Here is a 13,149-nt window from a genome sequence, read left to right on the forward strand (position 1 = left end):
TGAAAAATGATTTTTTTTACTGTGCATTATTGCGTATTGTTGTTGTGTACTGTTGTGTATTGCTTTGTATTATTGTGTATACTGCTATGTACTGTTGTGTATTACTGTGTACTACTTTATATTGCTGTGTATGTTGTGGTATTGTGTTACCTCGTCTGCTGTGTATTGCTGTATATTGTTGCTGTGTACTGCTGTATATTGTTATTGTGTATTGTTGTGTATTGCTTTGTACAGCTGTGTTATACGGACATCCGACGGTGGACGATATCAAAGGAAGATTCGAAGATCGACGGTCGGATCACTCCTTTTTATTTTAGTTTTATTAATTGTATTTTGATTTAATTTTGCAATTTTCATTTTTTTATCATTTTATTTAAGAGTATTATCTTATGTAGCCCAATGAAAAATTTGTCTTTTAGTTTCATTTGAGGCCTATATATAAGAGCCTCCTTCTCTTGTATTAGGTATGATGGGTTATTAAAAACTTTTGTTTGCACTTGTGTTCTTTGAGAGAACTTGGTGAGATTTCTACGGGAGGGAATCAGAGTTTCCATCAGTCGCAGGATGGGTCCGGGCTTGTGGCTTGAAGTCCCTTGGTGAAGGGCAACGCAATAACCGTTAGTCTTTGGAAGTGTCCAAGGCTCGTTGTTCTTTCTCTTTTTTCTTTGTTTTGTTTTTCCTTATTTCCCTAAACACCAACCTTTCTTTCCTCACTCCACCGTTGGCCACTCACCACAACCCACCGGCCAAGCGTTTTTCCCCCACCCAATCGCCGGCTACACTCCTCAAAACCCCCTATCCCGGCCATGTTTCCCTACACCCCACGCCGGCCCACCCTCCAAGTTCCCTTGATTCCAATTTCATTTAATCATCATTACTTTCCTAAATTAGCTTCTATCTTATTTGAAAAGTTTTTGAATTCAAATTCAAATGAATTTGAATTTTAAATTCAAAAACTTTTAGCCTACATCTATTTTAGGAAATCCTTCAATCATATTAAATCTAAAATTATTTTAGATTTAACTCTCCAATTTCTCGTTAATGCATGGGTCCACATACATTGTACGTGGAACCTTTTCTTTCCCTCCTTATTAGGCTGACCCTTCCTCTCATCTAATTAAGAGGCCCATTAATGCTCCCCTAATAAGCCTTCATTTAATTTTGAATTCAAAATAAATTTAAATTTCAAAACCTTTCCAATTTTATAAATTCTACATTAGGGAGCTCCTCCAATTACTCCCAATCTAAAATTAATTTCATATTTAATTCCCCCTATCCCATTTAACGCTTGATCCACATACATAGAATGTAGATATTATCTTTCCCTCACCCATGCCGCCCCTCCCCTTTCCATATTGTCTCCTCAATAATTTTCGCATCACCAATTAAGGCCATTAAACCCTCTTTCTCTTGATTGGAGCCAATCTCTCTTTGATAGCCTACTTTCCTAAAATATTCTAGCATAATTTTGGAAAGAGAATCAATTTGTTTTGAATTCAAATTCAAATTCAAATTTCCAAATTCTTTCCTAAATATCTAGGGTTACCCTTAAATCAATCCAATCAATTTCAAATTAAATTTGTAGTAATTATCTCTCTTTCTAAACTGAAATTCAATTTAGGAGAGCATTAACTCCACCATCCACTCCCCAACCCATGCATGCTGTCGGTTTTCCTTCCCGCTAGGCGCCTACCCCCCCAATCCAATCAATTTCAAATTAATTGGAGTAATTATCTCTCTTTCTAAAACTGAAATTCAATTTAGGAGAGCATTAACTCCACAATCCACTCCCCAAACCCATGCATGCTGCCGGTTTTCCTTCCCCCCTCTTCTCGTTCTACATCATGTGTATTGTTGTATATTGCTGTGCATTATTGCTATGTACTGGTGTGTATTATTGTATATTACTGCTTGTGTATTTGCCGTGTATTGTTGCTATAAATGTTGTGGTATTGCTTCTCAAATCTTAACTCAATCTATCTCAATCATGGAGAACAAGAAAAGCAAGATCAACTATAAATTTTTGTTTCATCAATTAATCTCTGATATTGTTAACATAAATTCTGCATTGGAGAAATTGAGAAAAGAGCGATGATTTTAAATTTGGGCTTCTCCCCGCAAATATGTTAATCCACCATTTTTAGCTTTTGCTTGTTAATGTGCTGAATTGAGTGGTCGTGGGGATTTGGTTCTAACATATCGATACGCCTGTTTAATTTTCCTTTCAAGTTCTTGGCTTCTATCTGTATTCGACTTGTTGCTGTATTTATGAACGAGCTAATATGGGTTATATATGTATTTCAGGATTTTCAGTTTAGTGAGTGCAAAATTTTGTTTGGTCTTATTGCCTAATGATTAGAGATTTTTGGTATTATTCAATTTATTATTGTATAATTATTACAAAGTAAGAGCAACCTAAATACTAATTAAATATGCCTATTTTTTAATTAACACTATTTAAATTTATAATCAATGGATGACGAGTAGAGTGAGCCTCAAATCTGACCACCATAATTTTAAATTTATTTTTACTCAGTGGATGAAGAGTTTAAATATAATTATTTAAATTATTATCATTAAAATAGAATAAAAATTTCATAAAATATAAGTTTATTAAAAATTTTTATTAATAATTTTATAAGATATATTAATAAAAAAATTAACATAAATTATTATTTTTAGATATTTAATTGTACATATAATTTATTTTTATGCCACTTGAAAATATATTTCATATCATATTAAAGATATATATATATATATATATATATATTTATTTTATAAATATGAAAAACATCAGATGCCTAAAATAATTGTATCTAACATCGATCTGCATCATTATTATTCTTTAAATGAATAGATTGGGTTATGTACATGCAAATAAAATCTTTAAGGCTTAACGAGCAGTGCGGAAAGGCTCTCTCCAGCACTTATGTGTGGGAGTTGTTGGATGAAACATTGAATGTGGAGAATTTGTGCTTTTAGATTATTTGAACAAAAAAAAAAAAAAATTGTTATTTGTTATGTACTTATTGTTTGAACAATTATCTTTTCATGCCTATTTTTTACCACCTAATTTTGTAAAATATTTTCCAGCAATTGTTCTAGGAATTATATGTTAAATTCATGTGAAAAATAAATTAATATACATAACATTCATGTAACATACATTATTACACAACAACAATACATAGCAGTACATAACAACAGTACAAAATAGTATACAACAACAATACATAGCAGTACATAACAACAGTACAAAACAGTATACAACAATAATATATAGCAATACACAACGATACACAGCAGTCAGCAGTACACAACAATACACAATGATATATATCGGTACACAGCAGTAAAATGAACAAAACATCACATAAACGAAAGAGAAAAAATGCATAATAATTACATTTGAGAAAATAACTGAACGTAAAAAAATTGTCATTTTACATAAAAGTCATATTTGATTTATTTATGACTTGCTCCCTTGCTTTCTATTGCTTTCTAGTAAATTCATAAGGGAATGTATGTTTATCAATCAGTAGCTCGTGGATATCTTCTTCACAAACTTACGAGTAGCTGTTGCTGCTCTGTATTTTGAGAATTTGAGTCACCAATGCTTATGATCTGAGTTTGTATTGGCCCTAAATGTCAGGGCCCGAAGCTTCTCAAAGTGTGATAAATGAAGTGTTATATCGTTAAGTCGTGATATAAATGGAATTTTTTTTCCTGTTGAGTAAATTGCTGGAGCATTTTTCTCTTGCTCTTGTTCTTCCGCGTCTTGCTGTCATCAAGTTTTAGTCATGGTTTCTTTTTTAAAAAAATAATAACCACTGTATTGTAAATAATCATGGCCTATGCAAAGCTTTGAATACTTGACCTGTTTTCAAGGATGGGTTATGCAAAAGTGCCATTAGAGGCATGCTTTATTGGAACGCTTTCTATGAATAAATAACAACATATACCCGATGCAAGCTTCTTATCTCAGGTGTACCAGGCAGCAGGCTTGTCTATTAAGAACATCGAGATTATTGTTGCAAAACATATGATCAGATGTTGGTTTCTGTTCTGCGCTTCTGCCTTTTCTTTCCAGCGTGGACAGGGTGGGTAATTAAAATGCTAAAACCTATGGATGGAACTAAAATTTTATGCATTGATGGTGGTTAGTTCTATTTAAAATATTTTAATTTGCTTTGACATGATCATCGAGATTATTAATGATATTCAGTCACTGATCTTGATCCAAGGGCTTTAAACTAACTTTTGCAAAATTTTCCTTTACCGCAGTGTCATATAAATTTGTAGTAAAACCAGTCATTTTGTGCAAAACATTGTCTGCAAAAATATTAGCAGCCATTTATATCAACTTAGAAATACAATGTTTAGCACTGACTTTTGAGTAATACACAAGTAGCTATTTTTATTTTCCAACTAATTGCTACTATGAACATGCAGTTAATCAGCAACAAGAACTATTCTGATATTTATGATTGCCTAGAACATCTAATTGGTCACAGAATATCTTTTCCTTCCAGAAGAGACATCAAATCATGTTAGTTTTTTTTTTCTTTTCTTTTTCAGATTTTTCACGAGTAATTATATGTTTCCCAACGAGGAAGTAACGATATTGTTTGTCAATACAGTTATCTGATTCATATATCATATTATTTTAGATATCACTGAACTCCTTCACTCACATATATACTAGTGATTGGATCCCTTTGGGGAAGCTATCCGATGAAGTTCTTTCAATTGAGAAGCTGCTAACTGTAGGCTTTTGTTGTTTGGTTTACATGCAAAATTCACGCATCAGATTTATACTATGTTTCAATTAAGAAACACTATGACCACCTTTTTGGACAAGCTAACATACTTTTTACAGAAACATTGTCTATGATTCTTCGGTTGGTGCTTGCCTTCATGTACTGTATTCAACTTGTCAAGATGAGGTTGTCAAATCCACGGCCAATGAAATAGTTGGTATTTTCCCCAAATCACTGCAAAGTACAGAAAGCCCTGAACTTCAGGTTACTTTCATGCTTCGTACTTCATGAATTCCTTCTCAATTTTAAATTATTTCACTGCATATTTTATTTGAACGATCATGGATTAAATGTGCAGATTGAATGTGCTGAGTTTTTATTTTTGTTCTAGGTAGCATTGTGTAGTGCGTACATACGTATTGCTAAAATTTGTCCCTTATATATATGGAAGCCGGCACAGCTTATTAGTGTACTATACTCATCAAAACCCTGTTTGTCTCTAATCGAGTGTATTCAAATGGCTGCCTGTGTTCTGGATTCAACTCATGCTTGCAATGATTATGTTATTGGCCAAGGCATTTCAGTTGTTAGTGGCAAAGATTGTGATGTTGCAAAAGTTGGTGAGAAAAGGTCTGCTCAGAACAATCATATTGACATAAAGAGACAAAAAACACAGGACAAAAGAACATTTCCTACTGTTGATGCTCATATTAGTTGTGAATCCACTGCATCTTCTACATCTGAGAATAATAAGAGAAATGTAAGTGATCTGCAAAGTTCACTTTCCAAATTTATTGACTTTTCAAGACCTGAAATATCTGGGACTTCTCCTTTGCGGCCAGAAACTTCAATAATGTCTCTTAGTCTGCTTGCTATTGCATTTTGTCTATATCCAAATGTCAGCTTAGCTACAATCATCTTTCAGCAGGTGTTTTCCTGGATTCCATGGATATGCCAACAGGTATGCTGAATACTAGAAATATTATGATATATTTTTTATTTGACTTAAAAATATTACTCCACCCTGAACTTGATTAATTAATCTACGATGATTTGTTACAGGAAAAAACTACCGGATCACTTTCATTTGGATTGTCTATTTATTTGGTAGCAATTCACAACATATTACTTCTGCAAGGCAAGGAATCTCCTAGCTTTATTGAGCCTTACAACAATAAAACTTGAGTCAGAATAAATTATTTAACTTCTTCAATTTGTTGACATTTGAGGTGCAACTTACTACGCATGGCAGCAGTGCCTTTTTGGCTGATAGGTTCCTATGCAATTTGAAGCATCTGCCTTGTTAACTCTCTCCTATGTTTGAGGGATTTTGCTAAAAACTGGTAAATATGCGCATGCATAAAGAAGTCGTAGTTTAAAGCATATTATATGCTCTTAAAACTAGGTGCACAAAATAAATTTTATATTAATTTTATTTTTGTAATTATTAAATTCATATAAGCTTAGCAATTTTATCTTTTCTTTTAAATTACATCTTAAATTTATTCACCTGCTATGAAAGAAATATTTCAACTTCAAATTACATAGAAGTATTATTAATGATTTTGTACTTCTAAAGACTACCCAAATTAAAAATCAAATGGGAAACAATGAAATTTGTTAGAGAGTATTTTAATAACATCTTATCTTTAGAATGTTTAAATTTTCAATTTTATATTCATTTTATTTTTATTTTTATTTGTTAAATTCATATTAGTTTTCCTATTTCACTCGTTTTAGTATTGCATACCTTAATATTATCACCAGTTATGAAAAATATTTTAACATTAAATCAGATAAAAGTAAATATTATTAATGATTATATGCTTCTAAAATGTATCTAAATTAATTATCATATTGACATCAATAAAGTATGTTATAGAGTTCTTTCTTTATTAAATCTCATATGCATAGAATGTTGTTGACCTCTAACTGTTAGAGAACCCGACACCTTCGTTCGGACCAAGCCGATCCCAGCCTACATACCCAACCGACTCCACCTCAGCAAAAAAAAAAAAAAAATAGACGGATGATCTGGAGAGGCCGGGATCACACATCACAATTACAAAAATGAGAATTTTCGGAACCCACAAATGTTGATTTGATTTTGAAGATATTCATAAATAAATTTTTTAAATATATAATTACATTAAAAAAATTACCATGCTTAATCTTTCTAAAATTTTAAATTTTGTATCGACAAAGTTACATTGTTTATAGTTTGAATGTTAGTGTGCTTAGGAATAAATGATGATTACTATATATATTGAATTTAAAATAATCTTTTTGTAATAAAGGGATTAGATGTTCTTTATACAACAACAAAATTAAGCCTTTGTCCCACTAAGTGGAGTCGGCTACATAAGTCCTTTTTGTCTATTGTGTCTTATTAAGAGTCAAATTCTTATTTAAATATAATAAAAAAATTTAATTTTTTGTGTTATCTAACCAAGTCATTTTAGGTCTACCTCTAACTTTCTTAACGTAGGGCAAATTTAATACATCTATTCTCCTAACCGGTTAATTGGAAGATCAACACTTTATGTGACAAAACCATCTAAGACGACTCTCCCTAATCTTATCTGTCACTGGAGCATTCTATTTCTTATAGTAAAGCCACTCATCCACCTGTGCATCCTCATCTCTTCAACACTTAATTTTATGCTTCTCTTTTAATGGCTGACATTCTCACATAATAGACCCAATGCATTCCTCCACTTTGATCGTCCAATTTGAATTCTTTCTATTTCACCATTACTTTGAACAATAGGCCTGAGATATCTAAAATGTGTACTCTTAATGATTTGATTACCGAAAGTCACAATCCCCCCATTAGATCTATTATTATTAAAATTACTCTCCATGTATTTGGTTTTATATCCACTCAAATGAAAATCTTTAGCCTCTGAGGTTGATCTCTATAATTCAAGTTAACTCTCAACTCCCTCTTTAATCTTATCAACAAGAAGAATATTTGATGCAAGATTATAATGCTTAGGTGATATTGATTTAAGTTTTTAACACGCTTAAATTTTAGAGAACAATAATAAGTAAAACTTATATTGATTTAAACAATAAGTTAAAACAATAAGGCGACAAATAAGCTTAGACCAAATCACATGCGTAGAGGTTAAGATCTTAAAACAGTCAATTACTCTAACGTTGCATGTGTGGAAGGTTTTGAACGAGAAATCCATATGTTAACAATAAGACTAGTCACTATGCAAGGATCCCTCACTCAACTCTCTAGATCATTAAGCTTTAGCGGAGTAGAATTAGCACGATCTTTGTGAATCAAAATATAACCACAATTGAAAAGTAAACTAGGAAGATAGGAGACTTGGGGAAGAGTTCACTGTCGTTGAGTTCTTAAGTCTGATTTGCGATGTGAGGAGAAAGTTCCGGAGTTTGGTGGTTGATCTCGAAGAAGTTCTGCTAGTGGACAGCCGTGTAGGGTCTTCTGGGTAGCAAATGAGAGTTTTCCTGTTGGCGAAACGGCACTAGAAACCGGCTGGAATCTCTAGACAGCAGATGGAAACCTTCAGGACAGCAAGTATGAGGTTTCTTGAGAGCAGGACAGCAGCTCGTCCTGCCGGAATTTCCTGGACAGCAATATGAAAACTCTAGACAACAGTTTTCTAGGTTCTGAAATTCAGGACAGCACATAGAACCTGTCCAGAAATCTGGACAGCATGTTGGAGAGAAGAATTTCAAGGGGTTTCCACCTTATGGATGCACGAGAGCTAGGTAGATATGGCGGGGAATTTTGTGGACAGCAGTGGGGGGAAATCTAGAATTAATTGGGGCAGGGCGGGCGGCTAGGCTTTGGATGTGGGCCGCAGGTTTGGTGTTGGGAGAGGGATTTGAAGAATTGCTAAGTCAAGGCCTTTGGAGTGTTTGGTTTGATGCCCAAGCAAGTGAGGATTCTGTGATGCTTACTATTTCCCTACTAGCCCAATTCATGCTACATTTTACTACTTTCCAGAAATAATGATATATTTACGATTTTCCTTCTTGTTTTTATTACTTTTAATGCAGAACTGTTCTTTAATCCTGGTTTTTTATATGATCAAGAGTATGCTTATAGGGTTAATTTTCTACTTAAACTATGTTCAACTAAAGTGAACTCATTTTTCAAAACACAAAAAAAATTGCATGATTACTCTCTTGTTCAGTTTTTAAAATCAAATAAATGTCCCATTTATGTCTTAGTAGAGCATCTTGAGTTTGTTGAAGGATGTTGGCCAGATGTGATGATTAAACCTTTCACTTAGCATCTTGGACGTCAATGTGTGGCATATTAACATTCAGCACAAACCTTTCTTTAAGCATTTTCCTTATCATTTTGGACATGAATGTGCGGCCTATCAAGAATGACTTATGTTGATCTATAATTGGATGTGCAAAACATGTGTGAATACTTGAGGGATTTTGAAATGTCAAACAGCATGATTTGTATGATTTATATTGCTTGCGCACCACTTCTCACAGGGATTTCAGAAGCTAGGAATGGACTATTCTATCTTCGCGTTCAAATCTGTTTTGAATTGATATTCTGAAAATTAACTTGTAATGAAAATGGTCATAATGTAAAATTTTATGCATGATTCAGGCTCAGTTCACAAACAGTTGTTATTTTTGAAGGGCGATGGCTGCTTAGATGATGAAAGTGGGTTAAGCCATTTCACTCCAAGATACGATGATTTGATTTATTTGCTGAAATTGGCATGGACAAATGAGACTGGTATTTCTCTTGCTGATCCTATCTGGAAGATTAAATGCCTTTCTATCCAGGTTCTCTCCAAACTTGGCCCCTCGAGTGTGGAATGCAATCTTGAGGTTCTGGACATGGCTATTACTGATGAAGCTGAACAAGTTCGAGTTGAAGCTGCTATTTCTTTACCTGTGATTACTTTTTACTCTGGTCACCAAATGCAAGAAAGCATTTTTCAAAGATTGGAGTATGATTATCTACTTCTTTACTGCTTTGTGCTACTAAAATTTTTTCTCGATTTTTTAATTAATTTCCTTAATTTAGATTATTGTTTATTTTCTTTTCAAATGATAGAAATACACATAATGTAGAGGAATGCAGAAGGTTCCTCTAAACAAGAAACCAGGAAAATCGAGATCCTGAAACATTAAGGAACTGAATACACAAAACGAGAAAGAACATAAAACTGGAAAAAATATAAAACCAGAATAAAAAGGATCATCAATACATACTGAAGGAAATTGAATGTTGATTGTTTTTTCTTTCCACATGGAAATTCTTTTCCAAAAATGGGTGGAATCCCGTGACCCCTTGGAGAACCCAGATTTAAATAAACCGCCGGCAGGTGATGAAGCAGAAAATCAACAAAGCCGGACTTCCGGAAATCCAACTTTGTTGCAGGAGCTGTCTGTGGAAACTTGAGGCTGTCGCAACAGATTAAGAAGGATCCCAATTGATTGCAGGAGCGGCTTTGGGAAACTGAAGCTGGTGTTGCTGACCGAGGATCCTAGAAATCCGGGTGGCTGGAGTGGAATTGGTCAGCAAAACGATGAGGAAACTCTTAGAATTCTTTCTAGAATTTCTTCCCTCAAGCTAGGAATATATGTTAATCATTCCTAACTTGAAATTTAAAATGTAAAATTGTTCTTTATTAAGAGTTTTGGCTAGAGTATCAACACTTAAGCAAATTTGTTAGGATGTAAAAAACCTTGATGTCAAAATTTTTAAATAAAGTGTTTATCAATCTCAACTTGTTTAGTTCTTTTAGGATGGACTAAATTCTTTGTAATGGTAATAGCAGCTTGATTGTCACAATGCATTATCATTGATTCTTTTGCAGAAGTTTTAGCTATGCAAGAAGACATTTAAGCCGCATCCTTTTAGAAATTTTATGATCTATAGCTCTGAATTCAGCTTTAGCTCTAATGCGAGTAACAACTAATTATTTTTATTTTTTTATGTAACTAAATTCCCCCAGACAAATGAACAATGACCTTTCAAATTGTTTATCTCTTCTCTATAATTTCCTATCAAGATGATATCATTAACATATACAAGAAGGATAATAATTCACCTTTATATGATGTCTTGATAACTAAAGCATGGTTGTATTATCCTTGGGATTATCTATGCCTATTAATCACTTTGGTGAACTGTCGAACCAGACTCTTGTTGTTTGTTCTAAACTATGTAATGATTTCTTGAGCTTTTATACTTGATTTGTATTGTAGTAGTCTCAAATCTAATGGCATCATCATATAGATTTCATCTTGTAAGTCTCCATTTAAAATGATATTTTTTTCTCTAAAGCATAGAGAGAGGAAAGCTGTTAGAATATCATGATGGGAGAGAAAGGCATTCGAACAACTTCATGAAACTCCGAACTCACATCTAAAGGTATGTGTACATCCAATGAAAATTTATCTAAAAAGAGAAGGCCTTGATTTGGTTACTGTCAAAAACCTGGACACGTAAAAGAAATCTATTAGAAATTGTGGAAATATGTTGATTGGAGATTGGGGAAGCAAGGTTATGGATTCTCAACATCATGCCATGAATCTCTTAATCCATCTACATCTACACTTCCATCATTCAATCGAGCGCAAATGAAAATGCTGAAAAAAGTGTTTAATCAACTCAAAACTAGCCCAATTTTAGTCACATTCGACATCATTATTGGATCAACGGGTCAAAAATGTATAGTAGTAAAGGCCTTTAATTTGAAGATTAACAATATCCAATCATAGATTGTAGACTCAAGTGCTTCAAATCATATGACGGGGAGTATCTCAATATTTCACAAAATATACCTATGTTCCAAAGAGTACTCTATAAGGGTCGCCATAGAGATATGAATTATGTTACTAAAATTTTCCCTTCTCATTACAAATTTAAGGATTAGGTCTTGAGGAAAATGATTGACATTTTTAAGGCGTATGCTAGACGCTCTCTCTTGGATGCTAAATAGAATGTTACATTACAAATAACATGTTTAGTATCTGTCTTATCATAAATAAATTAAATTCATGTTATGACTCCTCTTGGCCATCCAAAGTTTATGTATCTCAAAAAATTATTCCTATCTTCTTTCAATAATAAAAATCTAGATTTATTTTAATTGAAATTTGTCAACCTTTAAAACACACCAGAAATATATATCTATGCCATACATATAAAATCTTCTTAATCTTTTCTATCATTCATAGTGACATTTGGGGACTCTCTTGTGTGATCAATATCTTCGAGCTTATGTGGTTCATATCCTTTATAGATGACCACATTAGAGTTGCATGGATCTTTTTAATGAAAAGTAAATTTGAGTCTTATTATATTGTTAAGAAATTTCATCTTTGTATACAAATTGAGTTCAAAGCCAAAATCTGAAGTTTTGCGGACTAACAATGGGAATGAGTATTTTCTTTCAATTATTGGAGACTATCATCTTCAACAAGAGATTGTACACCAAAGGTCTTGCATATATACTTCTCAACAGAATGAGATTATTGAAATGAAAAGTAGAAATTTTCTAATAGTTTCTTGATCCTTCTTGAATGTTAGCAATATTCATAATCAATATTAGAGAGAGGTTGTCCTACTAGCTACTTACTTTTATAAATGAAATCCATCAAGGAGTCTCAAATTCAAAACCCCTTGCCAAATCGTCCTCGAAACATAAATCTCTTAAAATCTTTGGGTGTTTTACGTTTGTTCATATCCCACCTCATGAATGCAGTAAATATAACCTAAAAATCATAAAGTGCATCTTTATTAATTATTCTCCAACGTAAGAAGGATAAAAATGTTACTATCTGAAAAGAATAAAGTTTATACTTTTAGGAATGTAACATGGATAAAGTTTATACTTTTAGAGATCTAACATTCTTTGAAAATCAACCAATCTTTTTTTCAAAACTCGTATTCAGGCGAGACTTCCAACACTATTCAAGAATTTAAGTTTTTATCCATCTTACGAATATCTAGCTTCCATCTTCCCCTGACCTTCTTAAAATAAAAAACTAAGGTTATGTTAAAAATTTCCAACATTTAAGATACACAAATATGGTTTATGCTGGACACCAAGAAAATCTAAGAAATATGAGTGAACCAAGCATTATTCTACTGTAAAATCACCTTTCTAAAACAAACTTTGATTATCATTCATAAGGTAATACTAATTCTGATCTTGATATCTGTTTTGATTACCAAAGAGGTATTATAATAATAAAACCTTGTATCCGATCAATGAATACATCTCTTGCAGCAACCTAACCTCTCTGTTAAGTCTTTTACAACTAAAATTTCTTGTGTGAACATTCCCGACAACATTTTGGGAGCATTAAAAATAATTAAATGGAGAGTCATTGATATTGAATAAATGAAATCACTTGAAAA

The 13,149-nt window shown here is 32.8% G+C and overlaps 1 protein-coding gene across 1 annotated transcript in view; it reads left to right on the top strand.

Annotated features, from left to right (window-relative positions):
* Nucleotides 1-4,894: 4,894 nt before the first annotated feature.
* Nucleotides 4,895-13,149, top strand: part of LOC110096219 (serine/threonine-protein kinase ATR) — a 32,517-nt gene continuing 24,262 nt past the window's right edge. The window contains exons 1-4 of the mRNA XM_028692555.1: nucleotides 4,895-5,027; nucleotides 5,155-5,724; nucleotides 5,826-5,901; nucleotides 9,376-9,724. Coding sequence (XP_028548388.1) covers nucleotides 5,281-5,724; nucleotides 5,826-5,901; nucleotides 9,376-9,724 — 869 coding nt within the window. The 5' untranslated portion in view covers nucleotides 4,895-5,027; nucleotides 5,155-5,280. The remainder of the gene's footprint in view (nucleotides 5,028-5,154; nucleotides 5,725-5,825; nucleotides 5,902-9,375; nucleotides 9,725-13,149) is intronic.

The sequence above is a fragment of the Dendrobium catenatum genome, unplaced genomic scaffold (genome assembly GCF_001605985.2).
Source record: "Dendrobium catenatum unplaced genomic scaffold, ASM160598v2 fragScaff_scaffold_156, whole genome shotgun sequence".
Taxonomy (NCBI): Eukaryota; Viridiplantae; Streptophyta; class Magnoliopsida; order Asparagales; family Orchidaceae; genus Dendrobium; species Dendrobium catenatum.